This window comes from Helianthus annuus, chromosome 5, assembly GCF_002127325.2.
Source record: "Helianthus annuus cultivar XRQ/B chromosome 5, HanXRQr2.0-SUNRISE, whole genome shotgun sequence".
NCBI classification, from domain to species: Eukaryota; Viridiplantae; Streptophyta; class Magnoliopsida; order Asterales; family Asteraceae; genus Helianthus; species Helianthus annuus.
Window position 1 is genome coordinate 108663194 of NC_035437.2, and position 16310 is coordinate 108679503.

Here is a 16310-nt window from a genome sequence, read left to right on the forward strand (position 1 = left end):
TAAATACGACAGGTCGAGCAAAGTTTGAAAAACCGAAACAGGAGGAAACCACCGAGTCTGAAATAAGGGCTTCAAATCACGAGCTTTTAAATAGAAAAGAAAATAAATTAAAACTTGTAAATTGGGGAAACTATTGAGTCTAAAATCAAGGCTCCATATCCTATCAATTACCTAGGCGCCCCCTAACTTCTTACATAGCCCAATCTTTTTTTGAACGGTTAATTTCTTTAATTCTCTGTCGTCCGTGGGACTCGAACCCAAGACCTTCCCCTTCCCAACCTAGGTGTTTTAAAGGCTTTACCTTTGTCAATGGACCACCACCCCATTGGTCTTATATAGCCCAATTATGCTTTTTATAAGTCGGACAAATTTTTAGCCAATTTACCTATGTCTAGCTAATCCAAGTATAAGTCGGACAAATTTTTAGCCAATTTACCTATGTCTAGCTAATCCAAGTAAAAGTGTACTAGCTCCTAGATCAACTCGGTATCAACTCCATTGATGTATTGGTATTATAAAGAAGGAAAAGGTCAATTCGGTGTAGAAATGACCTGTTATGATTTGAAATTGAAATGATGTTAGCTTGACGGGACGAAAGGGCTTAAAACAAAGAAGGGTTTTGTGTAATGCCAAGATAAGGAGTTTTGAAATAAAGAGGATCGCGGACTTGCAACAAAAGGCTCGTATTAGTTGGGCGAAATTGGGGGATGAAAACTCAAGCTTTTTCCACAAGTTCGTTAACATTAGAAAAGCCTCTAGTCAGATCCATTCCATATGTATAAATGGGGTGACGTACTTGGAATCGGGAGATATAAAAAGGAAGTTTAAGGCAACCTTCAAAAAACTTTTTATTCTGAACCTAAAAAGGTTAGGCCGAAATTGTTGCCTTCCGATTTTAATTGGCTGGAGGAGCATTAGTCGTTGGGTTTCGTTGGGCCCTTCTCGGTAGAAGAGATTAAAGCGGTGATATAGGCGTGCGATAGTGACAAGGCGCCGGGGCCGGGTGGATTCACTTTTACATTTGTTAAAAGTTTTTGGAGTCTCTTGGAACTGTTGTTTGTTAGCCTTTTTCAGCAATTTCACTATATACCGGAGGCGTGCAATATCGGTAACTCTTCTTTGATTGCTTTAATTCCAAAAGTGTGGGATCCTAAAGTTGTAAAAGACTTTCGACCCATTTCTCTAATGGGTTTGATGTATAAAGTAATTACTAAAGTCTTAGCTTCTAGACTTAAACCAATCTGTCACACCCCAACCGATGGCGGAATCATCGGGGCATGGCACTGAGCGAAACAGATTGTCCAGAAGTTTCCACAACAACTATTAATACTATTCAGTTAATTGATACGTCCCATACCGTATCCCAAATAATACAATATATTATTACAGATAACAACTAGGCAAATATTCTGTTCCGACAACTCAGATTTAAATTAATAACATAAATATTGTTCAAATGCTCCTAAAGACCCGGTCAGACAAGATCTACAGACAACTATGCTGTAGATGCTTGATCCTGACAGACAACTATTTGTTGGGGGCCTCTAGAGCTTTATTCTAGCCTCGCTTTCCTAGCAAGCAAACATCTTAAACACCTGTCACATACGTTAAAATAAAGTCAATACATATAATGTAAAGGTGAGCATACAAGTTTGATAATAGCATATAGAGTTCGAAATAGTTTACGCATAACCAACACGTACACAGAGGAAAACGAAGCATGTTAATTATCGACATGGATCTATTGATACCAATGACTGCGGGTTGACTGTCCGAGACAGTTTGCAATACATGATTACCACCCTAATCCATGCAAGTAATTGTCCTTAACAACCCCCGTGTGAACGGGTGCTGAGTCCAAACTATAGTACTACGTCGTTAAGGCGGGTAGACAGCATTCCACGTGTAAACACAATCAACAAGCATTCATTTAGTCACGTAATACATGCATAACGGTTAGCGTTCAAATAATTGAATAGTGTGTTCGATTGTGATTTTGATAAGTAACGTATGTAACACCCAAAAGTGCTAAAAGCAAAAATGGGATCGAGTATACTCACAGCGATTGAATGATGGATTGAAGGGAGCGCTTGAGAGTAGGGTTAGCCTGAATAGTTCGATAGCATAACGATGAGCAACACGTAAAATGGAAACAAGTGGTGATGGGTCGAACAGCCTGGTCGATCGAACAACAGGTTCGATCGGACGGGTTGTTCGTTCGGTTAGACAGTCCGTTCGGACAGTCTGTTCGATCGGCCGGTAGGCTCGATCGGCTGGACTGTTCGAGTGGATTGTTTCTTCCTTTGAGTAAGATGTGTTTGTGTATGATCGTTTGACCTTTTGAAGTTTTCGTTGTAGTATTTGAGAACACTGAAGTGTTCTTACCTTTCAGGTCGATCGATCGAACGGTCTGTTCGATCGGCCGGCTTAACCGATCGGTCAGGAACTTCAGTAGTAGTCCTCAGCAGGATGTCACTCGATCGAATAGCATGCTCGATCGAACAACATGCTCGATCGGGTGGCATTCCAATACGTCGAACGAATTGAAAATCGATTAAGGGTTGAAGCATAGTATCTCATGATCCGATGAGTAATGTTATCAAACAGCTCATTCGATCGAACATCACCTCGTTCAATACTATACCTCATAGAATTGTCAAAATGTGGGGCCATATGCTAGCCGATCGGCTGGCCTGGTCGATCGGCTGACATGTTCGATCGGTTGGGTTGTCCGTTCGGACAGCCTAACCGTTCGGCCAGCATCCTGACCTGGTCGGCCTGTTCGTCTAACACTTGGCTGTTCTGATCATTTGACGTTATATCGAAGTTGTTTGACAACGAGTTGAACCATAACACTTTCGTTCTTACTTATTTCCCCCTGCTCGGACAGGAATCACCCAAGTCCGGCCGGTGAACGGTTCGGAACGGCGGTTTAACGATTAACCCGAAGTCGGTGAACCTCGTAGATAGAACCCGAATCTTGAACCACCCAACCGTTGGAATGATTAGTGAGTTGGCTCAAGCTCCGTTTCTACCGGTTTGAAGGCATTGAGTGTAAAAGAGTTGAAAGAGAGTTGGAATTCCTTCTTTCAATCCTTCACACCATGTAAATGTTCAGATCTGTGATAGATCTTAGCTGGTTTATGTGGAAATCGGTTAGATCCGAGCTATTCATGGTGGATTGAGGCCAAAACATGATGTTCTTGAAGAACACCATGATGACATCATCCTAGAATGCTTAGATCTTGATGATTTCACGGTTAGAAATCAAGATTTGAAAGATAGAAAGGTGTAGGAGTGTGTTTTGATCAAGAAAGTACAAGATTTAGGATGAAAACTTACCGTAATGGGAAGAAATCTGAGAAAAGAAGAGGAGCACGAGCTGGCCGGTCAGAGAGTTTCCAAAAGTGGAAAGAATGATAATGACAGGCCTATTTATAGGCTTCCGAAAGAGGAAAGGGCTGGCCGATCGGCCAGACTTCCCGATCGGACAGCCTGCTCGATCGGACAGTCTGTCCGATCGGCTGGGCTGTTCGATCGGCTGACAGCCTGATCGATCAACAGCCTGGTTCGAGTGTTCGGTGCGACGATTTTCAATATTTCAATTTCGATTGAAGACGATACGAGTACGATAGAGTTTCTTATTCAAATCACTTTTAATCACAACCACTATATCTAACATACAGTCATCTATATTTCAAGTTATCCATTCGACATAATTCGATTTCATTTGCATTCGATTTGAGATTCGAGTTTCGATTCGAGTTTCGATTGATTCGAGTGAATACCACCCAGGACATAAAGTAAGCACGCACAGGTAACACATAAGGCACACACACAAGTAATATAACACCAAATTCGCATAGTTCGAGTCTCGAGTTCGATTGATGATTTGAGTAGCTTGATTATTGATTGATTAACTTTATCGCATTGTTACTTCCTACTATTCACAGTCATAAGACGGTTCGCGTCGATTAAACATTCGATTACTTCGATTTATTCTGATTAACAACACTTACTCCACATAATACGAATAAAACATAGAATCGACTAATTACAATCAAAGAAGTCAAAGTTGACTTGGACTTTGACTTTGACATTCGAAAACACAGGGTGTTACACAATCCTCCCTAGTCTCGTCTCCCCGGTTCAATCCGGTTTTATCAAAGGGAGATCAATTCTAGATGACCCGTTAATTCTTTGCGAAGTTTCTCGTGGGTCAAGGTGGCTAAGAAACGGTTACTTGTTTTCAAAGTTGATTTTCAAAAGGCATATGATTCAGTTAATTGGAGTTTCCTCTTGGATACTCTTAAAGCTATGAACTTCCCGCATCTTTGTAGGAAATGGATTAAGTGTTGTTTGAAGTCGGGTAAATCATCAGTCCTTGTTAACGGCTCCCCTACTCCCGAATTCAAACTTTTTATGGGTCTAAGACAAGGAGATCCAATTTTGCCTTTCCTTTTTGTGCTTATGTTAGAAGCTTTGGAGGTTATTATGAAAAGGGCGGTGGAAACAAGGTGTTTCAAAGGGGTCACCTTGCCTAATGGGGGTCCTACCTTAACACACCTTTGCTATGCCGACGATGTGGTTTTCATAGGCGAATGGTCGGTGGAGAATATCTTGAATCTTAATAGGATTTTAAGATGCTTTTTTCTTTGTTTCGGGTTAAAAGTCAATCTTCAAAAAAGTTGTGTGTACGGTTCCAGTGCTAATGAAGATGAGGTGCAACATATGTAGAGGATTATTCATTGCAAAGTCGGTAAGTTTCCTTTCACAATCCTCTAGCTCCCGCTTGGAGCAAATAAGAAAAGAGTTAAATATTGGAAGCCTATTGTTGACAAATTCAACTCTAAGTTGTTCGGTAGGAAGGCTAAATCCCTTTCATTGGTGAGGAGAGCCGCTCTTGCTAAAGCGGATATTGGTGCGTTCCCTAACTATTATTTTTCTTTATTTAAAGCTCGGGTTAGTGTTATCAGTTCCTTGTAAAAAATTAGAACGAAATTTTGTGTGGGCCAACAAGCATATTCAATGGGTAGCATAAGATAAGATAGTTGGTCAAAAACGTCATGGGGGCGAGGCATAGGAGATATAAGAAGTTTAAACATAACCCTCCCATGTAACATCCGCCAAAATGGGTAATAGAAAAATCCGACCCGTTTTGAAAATTGGATCCGAACCATTTGTAGACGATGTGCTCAGAGTAGTTTAACTAATACAAACTAAATTTAAGCCTAACCTAGAAACTCTAAGTTCTAAATTTATAAATTAAGACTCTCTAACCCTAAACCACACAACTGGAAAGTGTACCGATCAATGTAGTACAGCCTAAGAAGTCTGAATATCGAACCTACGAGACTCTATTGAAAACGTCTACTAGACTTTATTACTTATTTAAACTGACTCACCTTAATTGTTTTTATGTTTTCACAAGGGTTTTCTATTGACCGAATTGCAATTAATTAAAGATTAACTAAAACTAACTAAGACATGAACTTTACAAGATACAAGATCAGATGATGGAAAAGCACTACCTAGGTTTGGAATCCTATTTATGAATCATGATTTTCTAACGGTATTGGTAACCAGATGGAATCAAGATCTATGATGCTAATGGGGGAGGGATTGAAATTATGGTTTGAATTTTGAAATTTTGAAAGTAGAGCCAGAACTATCTGTGTTATTTATGTATTATTAATAGTAATATTAAATTTTAATTGAAAATATAAAAATAATGATTCAATAATGACATAAAATTGACATTGTTAAATCACCTAGATGGTTGCTACGTCAACATTGTGATGTCAATAGTAAAGATTGGTCACTTTTTGTACATAATAATTAAATTGAAAAAGATCACAAAAGTCAAACATTTACGGTGTATACGTGAATTTTCATTTCCACCAAAATTGGTTATGAAAAATACCCCTTTATTATTTTGTTTTGTTCTCGTCATGCAATTTTAAGAAATTACATTAACTAGTGTTTTTCAATAACGCGCGTTGCGCGAAAGGCATTGGTGTTTTCGACCGACATCATTCTTCAAACGACTCGAGATAAATGATGCGTAACCAGCCATATCCGGCATCGTGGAGTGTATTAAAAAGGGAGCAATTGGACGATTGGATGCTGCCTAGGTGTTTCTTATAATGCCCACGGGTTGTTCGTTTCAAAACCACAATTATGAGGATTCGTTTTTCGAATTTTGGTTGGATGAGATTTTTTTTTTAAAATAAGATAGAGATGATTATAGAAGAGGTGGAGTAGTTGTGGTAAAAAAATGAATAGAAGTGTGAGTATTTATAGTGAATAATTTTTTTAAACACATAGCCGTTGGCCAACGGTAAGGCCAAACGACTACTTGTCTTGGCTAATGAGATCCCGCCATGTCATCTTGATAGCCCCGTCCAACGCCCGGGCTGAAACCCCCGCCCAAGGGGCAACGCCGAAACCCAAGCCCACCCGGGTGGTGACTTGGGCGTTTGTACCCAACCCACGCCACAACCCCCGCCCCCGGGCTGAAACCCCCGCCCAAGGGGCCACGCCGAAACCCAAGCCCACCCGGGGTGGTGACTTAAGCGTTTGTACCCAACCCACGCCACAACCCCCGCCCCCGAGCTGAAACCCTCGCCCAAGGGGCCACGCCAAAACCCAAGCCCACCCGGTGGTGACTTGAGAGTTTGTACCCAACCCATGCCACAACCCCACCCCATGCCCCATATTTTAATATACCCCAAATTTAATGTTTTAATGTTCATTGGGGTTATTTTTTTATCATATAAATTTACTGTTCATTGTGTTTTCCTGTTTTGTTCTCGTCATGCAATTTTAAGAAATTACATTAACTAGTGTTTTTCAATAACGCGCGTTGCGCGAAAGGCATTGGTGTTTTCGACCGACATCATTCTTCAAACGACTCGAGATAAATGATGCGTAACCAGCCATATCCGGCATCGTGGAGTGTATTAAAAAGGGAGCAATTGGACGATTGGATGCTGCCTAGGTGTTTCTTATAATGCCCACGGGTTGTTCGTTTCAAAACCACAATTATGAGGATTCGTTTTTCGAATTTTGGTTGGATGAGATTTTTTTTTTTAAAATAAGATAGAGATGATTATAGAAGAGGTGGAGTAGTTGTGGTAAAAAAATGAATAGAAGTGTGAGTATTTATAGTGAATAATTTTTTTAAACACATAGCCGTTGGCCAACGGTAAGGCCAAACGACTACTTGTCTTGGCTAATGAGATCCCGCCATGTCATCTTGATAGCCCCGTCCAACGCCCGGGCTGAAACCCCCGCCCAAGGGGCAACGCCGAAACCCAAGCCCACCCGGGTGGTGACTTGGGCGTTTGTACCCAACCCACGCCACAACCCCCGCCCCCGGGCTGAAACCCCCGCCCAAGGGGCCACGCCGAAACCCAAGCCCACCCGGGGTGGTGACTTAAGCGTTTGTACCCAACCCACGCCACAACCCCCGCCCCCGAGCTGAAACCCTCGCCCAAGGGGCCACGCCGAAACCCAAGCCCACCCGGTGGTGACTTGAGAGTTTGTACCCAACCCATGCCACAACCCCACCCCATGCCCCATATTTTAATATACCCCAAATTTAATGTTTTAATGTTCATTGGGGTTATTTTTTTATCATATAAATTTACTGTTCATTGTGTTTTCCTTTTATCATATATGAATGCTTATATATGCCCATCGTAAATATGTTTCTTTTTTATTTGATTATTTAACAAAAAAGTATTGAAAGGTCTATATTAATATTTTTTATTATATAATAGTTATAGTCTAGGGATGGGGAGATAGACAGTGACGTATACCACCGCATCCAAGCTGGTTGGTGTAGGTGGAGAGCAGCCACTGGGATTTTGTGTGATAGGAGGTTCCCAACAAAATTAAAGGGAAAATTTTATAGGGTAGCAATTAGACCGGCTATGTTATACGGGACAGATTGTTGGGCCATCAAGAAAACACAAGCACGTAAGATGGAGGTAGCGGAGATGAGGATGTTGAGGTGGATGTGTGGCCACACGAGGTTAGACCGAATAAGAAATGAGGTTTTTAGGGAATGGCTAGGAGTGGCTAGTATATCAGACAAATTAAAAGAGGAGAGATTGGGATGGTTTGGGCATGTGAAGAGGAGACAGTTGACAGAACCAGTTAGAGTAGTGGAAACCATGACAGTGGAAGGAAGGAGGAGTAGAGGCAGGCCCAAGTTGACTTGGGATGAACGACTTAGGCAAGATTTGGTAGAGTTGCACCTCTCCGAGGACATGGTTCAGGATAGGAGCTCGTGGAGACGTAGGATTAAGGTTAAGGATTTGTAGGAGATGGTATGGACGTGCCCTAGCTTTGTCTTGGGGGGGGGGGGGATAGATTTCTTTCTCACTTTACGTAGACCTCATGTATGATGACTTTCTTGTATCTATGCCTACATGTTATTTGCTGATAATATATCTGACTACAGCTACGCTATATATTTATCTCTCTTTTGTCTATTTAGTTGTTGGTTGTTTTGGAGTCGGGGGTCTCTCAGGAAGCAGCCTCTCTATTCTGAGGATAGAGGCAAGGTTTGCCTACATTCCACCTCCCCCAGACCCTACCAATAGTTCAGCTATTTGTGGGATTTACTGGGTATGGTTGTTGTTGTTGTTGTAGTTATAGTCTAGGGGTGCTAAACGGGTCGGGTTTGCAGGTTGACAGGTTCAACCCCGCCTGAAACAGAAAAATTTAGACGAACCCGAACACGACCCGAACCCGAAAAATGTGTTAGACACAAGAACCCAAACATGACCCGAATTTTTGCGGATTAACCCGAACCTAACCAATTTGACACGAACATTTACTTATTTCTAAGTAATGTAGTCTAAAGTTCTAAAACCATACTAAATAAAATGTAACATCAAAAATCTTTCTATACTAATAAATAAAAATCCTTTTTGGACACGTGTTATTCTCTGGTAATTTCTCACCCTTAGTTTTTTATTTATCTCTTTTATTAAATAATAATAATATTAAACATCAATTTAACTAAATCTATTTATCTCTTTTGTTTAATTGATTTCTTTTTTAACTCTAAAGTTTCAATCTTTGGCAATTTAAGTCTAAAGTTTCGATATTTGGTATTTTAACCCCTTTGATTAATTTGATTTTTCACTTCTAATTCAAAAGTTTTATCTTTTTCAATTTAACCCCTTTATTTTTTTTTTTTACTTTTAATCCAAAGCTTTTCATTTTTTTTAATTTAATCTCAACATTTTTTTTTACTTTCAACTTTAGTCTCTTATATACTTTTCATCTTTCATAAGTTCTCCGTTTAACATGTCGTTCTAAATTTCCGACTTAACACGCCGCAACGTGCGTGTGGGGTTCAACGTTTTTCATCTTTTTTTTCCTGTTTGACATGTCCGTTGCAGCGCGTCTATTTTTCCCCGTTTTATAGGTCTGTCGCAATGTGCGGGTCAGAGATCGACTTAGTTATTTTTTTCTCGGTTTTACACACAGGCTCGTGGTGATGTGAGAAACATTTGCCTTTCATCTAACATGATATATAACTATTGAATCCCTCGCCGCATTGCGGCGGGTGGTAAATCTAGTTATAAATTACAACAAAACACATTTTCCAATAATTCCTTTTAAATAAGTTGTCTAAAAAGGGAATTTCAACAGACAAAAAGTAAAAATAAAAAAAATTGGCGCCCAAGGACTAACGATTCGTTGCTTGCTTCGAATATAACAAACCTGATGGCTTTATAGCCTAGTGACATGTTAGGGGTGGAATAAGACTTTGGATCAATAGGTCCTGAGTTCGATTCCCACAAGGGGTTTTTCCCATATTTATTAGGTTTCCTCCTGAATTGGTGTATAGGCATTATGCCTAGTGAAGATAGATATGATCGGATAGTTCCGCCATAGCACGATAGTACTCCAGTGATTCGTCAGTTATCCAAATTTATCGTTAAAAAAATCTTATGTTATTAAGTTTACAGTTAACCACCATACATGACCAATGAACTTTTTTTTTATAAGCATGACAAATGAATTTGCTCGTATTTCAAAAAGAAAACTTCACATTAACCTAAAACCTTCAACTATATATGCATTGACACAATCCACCCTATGTTTTATTTTAATAAACTAAACGCGTCAACCCGCAAACCTGAAGGATTTGACCCGAACCTGACATGTTAAGCTAAACGGGTTTGCGGGTTTGATCTGAAACTGATCCGAACCCATTTAGGGTAAACCCAAACCCAAGAAATTCGTGTTTGGTTTGTTTCGTGTTTTCGGACCCTGTCAGAAATTCACACCCCTATATACTCTTGCAAAAAGTTATGGTCCATCAACTTATTTTTATCATGTAATCACCATCTCTATCATCGCACCGGTTCACGTGACATGTTGATTAATCGTAAACACAAAAAATGGGTTATGTTGGTTCGAAAGAAAAACAACGTCGGTTCATAAATGAAAAGGCCTACACACTTGGTTATTATTCAAGACAGTAAAATAACCTTAGGCATGCTATTTTTTAACATGATTCATTAAAAATACATGCGTAACCGAATGGTTGGTGTAGCAGTTGAGAAAGTGACATACAAAATCATTAGTGTGCATTATACATATATTAAAAATAGAAGTCAATGAATATTGTTTTAAATCTACTACTTCTAATAAAACAAAACCAACTTATGCCACATGGCATGAACTTAAACCACTAGATGCCACGTGGCACTCCAATACTACTCCCTCAATCCCTTTGAGCGCCATTCTCTTTTACAACCGTTTCTTTTCTCCAATTCCTTCCTCACTACGCTACCTTCACACTCTCTTTCTCTCTCCAATCAATTTAATCTTGCCAAAATTATGAATTGGTTTCTATTTCAAATCAAAAAAACCCTAAATGTTAAGAATCATCTACATTCTAGAAAGTAAATCATCGGATTTCTCACTTCTATAACGGCGATCAACTATTGCTAGGGTTTGCACTCGCTGTCTTCAAGTTAATCGCACCAAACGACACTTCGAAGATTCAAGTAAATCGATGACGCTTACAACCTGGTAAGACAATCTAAACCTACTTGATCATAGTTTGCATGCAGACTCTCTCTTCAAACAACAATTTTTTCCTTATGATGATTTGTGTGTTTGTTTGTTTTTTGTGGTATTAGCCTTCCACAATTTCAATTTTGGATGGTTATTTTGATTGGAATTATTAATCTTGTTGTGAGAGTAGTGTAGCCAAGGTGTTTGTGGAAATGTCTCTGTTTGTGGAATTATTAATTTTGGTTGGAATTGTTAATTGGTTTGAGATTATGCAACCGGTTTGGGTGATGGACTAAAATAAATGTGATTTAGAAGGTACTTTAATATCTTATGTGATATTACCATGATAGCAATTGAAAACATGTAACTAGCATGTTTGTGAAATTAGTTGTGCATTTGACGGCTCGGTTTTAGGCCCCAATCAAACTGAATCGAAACCGAAATATTTAGTTATTGGAGAACCTCTTAATATTCATTTGTCCTAAGATTTGATCCGTTTTTTTTTTCGAAGTTGAGGTTATCTGCTTTTATGTTCAATCAAATGCCACAATGAAGTTTGCTTTTTTTTTTTTAACATTTTTAAAAAGGGTTTGATTATTGTTGATGTGTTCTTGGATTCTAGCTTAGCTGTTGAAGATGGATCTCTAAAAGTTCAAAGAAGAGATCTTTTGATGCTCGCTGTATTTGGTTCGTTGTTTGCACCTGCAATGGTTCCAATTGCATTTGTAGAAGAAGGAAAAGACTCATTGAAATTGAATGTGCAATATGTTTATCGAGTCGGGTCTTGGGTTCGGGTCACGCAAAAACTTATTTTAGACATAATTCAAGGTTTATTGAGTCAGCTACAATCATTCTTATATGAAATTGTTGTGTCATATATAATCGGCTTATAACATTCATGTTGGATAGTTTTGCAATGCAAATGTGTTGGAAATGTTAATCCGTTTTATTTCTAGCTAAATTTTATCTTTGTTATTGTTCACTAAGTTCCTTTATGATTGATGCTGACATATGATGGCATGATTGTTGGCGAAAACTCACGAGACACAGATCTTGATGTAAGGAGGAAACCTATGTTAATTTCGCTTGGAAATTATGACTTTTTTTTATAACTTGAGGATTTGTGACAGGTTAACCCAGTACGAAACAAGGCACTTACAAATATAAGATCTGCTGGAAATGATGAGAATGTGAAGCTATCACCACCTTGCAGAGTTCGTCTCATTTATCTATTTTACTTAATCTTAATTATCTTATTTGTTTTAGTTTGTTAAATTAACAAAAGATTATCTAAATATTAACCAGAAACTTTGAGCTTACTGATGCTAATTTTTTTAAAAAAAGTTTCTACCATCTTTTTGATTATGTTCTGTACAAATGTTATGCAGATGACACTTGAAGAAGCTATTGGATATGTGGCATCTGATGAGCTAATTGAGGCAATTTATTTGGTCTATACTTTGCGTCAAACGGATCAAATGGTTTAACAGTATTGTTGGTTAATAATTTAGGTTTCCATTCGGTCTGACACTTTTAGTATGAATCGAAAATTACGTTTTTCCCTTTAAGCAAATCTTTTTTTTCCCGACCCTTTTGAGATTAAATAGAACCTTGATCAACCTATCCATGCTGCTAACTCTTGGTGTTTTTTGCAGATGATAGTCACATCGACAGGTGGCAACACATTGATTAAGCAGTTCCATTTGTTGAGTGGGGCTGGACAGGCCATAACCCAGAACAATCGCAGAATCGACTGCTGGAAGATTTACATTTGCACGTGGTAACACATTTGGTATAGTAATTCTTCAAAGCGTCAACATTTTCTTTCTGTATGGCGTGGCAATTGTAGGTTAGATTAAGGGCGGGACTAGGTGTAATCAATGTCATTCTCAAGGATAATACAGGTGTGTAATATGTTAACAACTATTTTTTTTAGAAATCTGTATATATGTACGCTATGTACTCATATTGTTTGCCCTAAATTCCTAATCCCTAATTGATAATTTTTGATACTGAACCGATTCGCATAATTATTGGCAGCTACTGCGACATAGCCGATTTAGACGGGATGTTATTTGTAGACACTTTTTCGGGGTTGCTTTACCCATTTCTACTTGCTTTGGTCAACTCAAGTTGGGTCGAAGGTATTGAAATAAAGGTTATACATGTGCATTTGTAGTTGTACCTGTTTGACCCATATCATGAATTAGGTGTAATGTAATGCGGTATCTGTTTAAATTGGTTATCAAGTACTGCTAAAGTTTGAAACACTTAATGAAAGGAACACTTTTAATGTACTTTATGCAATGAAATATGTATATTGTTAATTTGAGATTAATCACAAATCATTAGCTGTGAAGCATGAATAAGTTGGACACAAATCTGGTCTCTTATTACTACATTTTAGTGGGTCCCCTTGAAAAAGCATAGCCAATAAGATCTTTATAAAATAGGATTTCAATTTGCAAGTTTTTGTTTCAAGGGTATTTGTGTCATCATTTTGTTGCTTAAACAATGTTTTCAAAACTAGATAGGATATCAAATCGGTAGCCTTATTGGTTCACCGGTCGGGTCGGACTGGTCGAATCGATAGGAGTGGATTTGAGATATCACATTAGTTAGTTTAAAATTTATAAATAAGTATACAAGTTTTTTTGTTTATATTTAGCTATGGGTCAGTATAAGTCGGTTTGACACTATATGCTTCTCCAGATATTTTACCAAAAAGTTATATTTACCTCAAACAGTAACTATTTTTCAAAAATTGATTTAGCTCATTATAAAACAATTTGTTGGCAAAAAAAAAAAAAATTCTACATGTTCATATGTCCTAATTAATGTAGGTTGCTTTTTTAGTGAGTGTTTTGGATGGGATGAGGGGTAAAAAGCCTGGTTATATGATTGGTAATGTTTGTAATAATGGGTTATCTTGGGGCTGCTATTTGATGATTGTAGACGCATTAGGTTGTATGTGGATGCCTTATGAATTTTAGCATTGTAGACTCATGATGTTGGTGTTGCTTGCTATAAGAACTTTTCTGTTTTATCTTTTTTTATTTGGCTCGCTTCGGATAGAAAATAATCCAAATCCACCATTCATAAGTAATTGGTCAAAGTTACTACCTCCAATGTCTAAATTACCTTTCATTGTATATATTAATTCAAACTAGGGTTGTGCATGGTTTGATTTAAAATCATGAAATTGTTTAAACCGGTAAACAGTTTGGCTTCATGGTCGGTTTTATTCTATTCTTTCGGTTGGTCGGCTTCAAAATTTTTCAAATAGTAATGAACTTTTTGACTTGCGATTTTACCGAAGATCGGCCGTATAAAATCTTGCTGGACTGTAAAATTTAACTATGTACATTTTTAAATTTATTCATATCAAGTAATATATAATTTTATTATCTATAATATGTAATTAATTAGCTTGAATTGGCCCAAGTGTCCACTGGCCACTATGAAGTAAGTTTGCATTCAATATTTGACAACCCAAAATCAAAATTGGTTGATTCTTATAAAAAAATGTGTTAATTTTTATCATTTGATTATCTTTGTTTTTGCTTATATAATAGTTTTGAGTGAGTTTTTATGTTAAATTTGGATCTTTATACAAAAAATGTGTTCATTTTTATCTTTGTGAGTTACTTTTCCCTGCTCGAACTTACCACCTGATACAATATGAATGTATGTTTATTCTCATTATATGTATATTTAATTTTGGCTGTAAACATCATAGGGTGATTAAGCAACAACTTGCTACAAAGAATTCTGACAATAATAACTATTGTTTATTCACTGCATCTAAGCTACAAAATTTACGAGGAATAAGTTACTTTAAAGGCGAATTCGAGAATTCTCGCGGTTGACATTCAGGTACCTCACATGCTTTGGCTCTGTTGCAGGTATTTTTTAAGCTTTATGGTTTTCTAGATTTATTTTCATTCAGATGTTAGTTGTTTGTCTCATAGTTTTAGCATAGGAAAGAAACTAAATATAAACAAAAGACACTTAATTTTTGTACCAGCCAAATCTTTCACCCCCTACACCCTACTTTTTTTGCATGTTTACATGGGGTGGCATGGCACGCTGGTGGGTTGTGTAACCGGTCAAAAAAGTTTGTGTGAAAAATGAGTAGCTTTAGTAGGTGTTGTGTCAGCTCGAAGTGGTGTAATTTCACAAATCATAAGGAAAAAATATCCAGTTTTCAACTGAAGAAAATAGTTTTCATATCATGGACTGAAAATTGCAGTTGATACATAACCAGTTTAAATCAGTTTGGCTTGCCATTTTCAACAGTTTGGGATGAGCTTTGCACACTTGTACTTCGTTTGCATGGTTAACGGGTCAAAACAGGTTGGGTTGACCTGAAAAGCTTTCTTTGTAATTCTTTTATTCTTTTAAATAATCGGTGAGTAACATACAATTACTAAATCTATGTGATCTTGATGATAGCGATTTATTCGAATAAATTGATTTAAGATACTTTATGAATTAAAAATAATAGTTTGAATTTGGATTACTTTTGACACTATGTTTTAGGTAATTTTTATGAATTCAACTTTTGTTGACCCATTTTATTAATAAGCAATCGGGGCAAATGGCCATCTCTAATGATTTCTATTTTAGTTTCTTACCGTATCTTTTTTATCTACTTTCTGGAACAAAAACAGTTACATTTTAGAAGGCAAGGAGCTTGAATTCTATATGAAGTAGCTTCAGGAAAAGAAAAAGAAGGGCAAAGGTGCTGGTGCTGCTTAAAGCTTTTCATGTATATTGTTAAGTATTATAATTTGGAGGGCATTTTAGTAATTTGGAAGCTTTTGTTTCGTTTAGTTTGATTTCACTAAAGTTAAATCTGTTTTAGTTGTTGTGCAATGCTAGCAGTAGCATTAATGTTATTATACTATTGTCGGTTTGTGGTTTTGTATAATTTTACATTAGGAAAATCTTAATTGATGATGTGTGCTTTATAATAAGTTGGTTAAAAGGATATTTGTTATTTTAATTTAAGTATCGATTATCTATATCTTTTATCTGACACGTGGCAAGCAATTAGTCAATGTTGTTTGAAGATTGTAAGCTTTTTTAATTCACATTGGATGACATTTAACCCTGAGATTTTAAACTCTTACAACATTTGCTGTAAAATATGATCCAAATGTACTTCTATTAAAATATAATGGGTTTAATAACCACATCTCTTTTACCCAAAGGATTGATACGATGATATATTTTAATGTGTATGGTACTCTTATCTT

At 37.4% G+C, this 16310-nt stretch overlaps 1 protein-coding gene across 2 annotated transcripts; it reads left to right on the top strand.

Moving 5' to 3' along the window:
* Window positions 1-10753: 10753 nt before the first annotated feature.
* LOC118492236 (50S ribosomal subunit assembly factor BipA-like) lies at window positions 10754-13860 on the top strand. 2 transcript variants are annotated; one of them, XM_035990127.1, is made up of 6 exons: window positions 10754-11064; window positions 12037-12107; window positions 12180-12263; window positions 12438-12488; window positions 12705-12953; window positions 13090-13860. In XM_035990127.1, exons 2-5 carry the CDS (start codon window positions 12051-12053, stop codon window positions 12831-12833), a joined length of 321 nt encoding a protein of 106 aa, XP_035846020.1. In that variant the 5' UTR covers window positions 10754-11064; window positions 12037-12050; the 3' UTR covers window positions 12834-12953; window positions 13090-13860. The 2 variants fall into 2 exon arrangements, with proteins under 2 accessions (XP_035846020.1, XP_035846019.1); XM_035990126.1 differs by having other exon boundaries at window positions 10755-11064; window positions 11672-12107.
* The last annotated feature ends 2450 nt before the right edge of the window (window positions 13861-16310 follow it).

Excerpts from the sequence above, each read along its gene's own strand:
- LOC118492236 (XM_035990127.1), top strand. The coding sequence starts at position 12,051 with ATGCTGACATATGATGGCATGATTGTTGGCGAAAACTCACGAGACACA. Across the intron at positions 12,108-12,179 it reads CACGAGACACAGATCTTGAT|GTTAACCCAGTACGAAACAA; the intron begins GTAAGGAGGAAA and ends GATTTGTGACAG. Across the intron at positions 12,489-12,704 it reads CATCTGATGAGCTAATTGAG|ATGATAGTCACATCGACAGG; the intron begins GCAATTTATTTG and ends TGTTTTTTGCAG.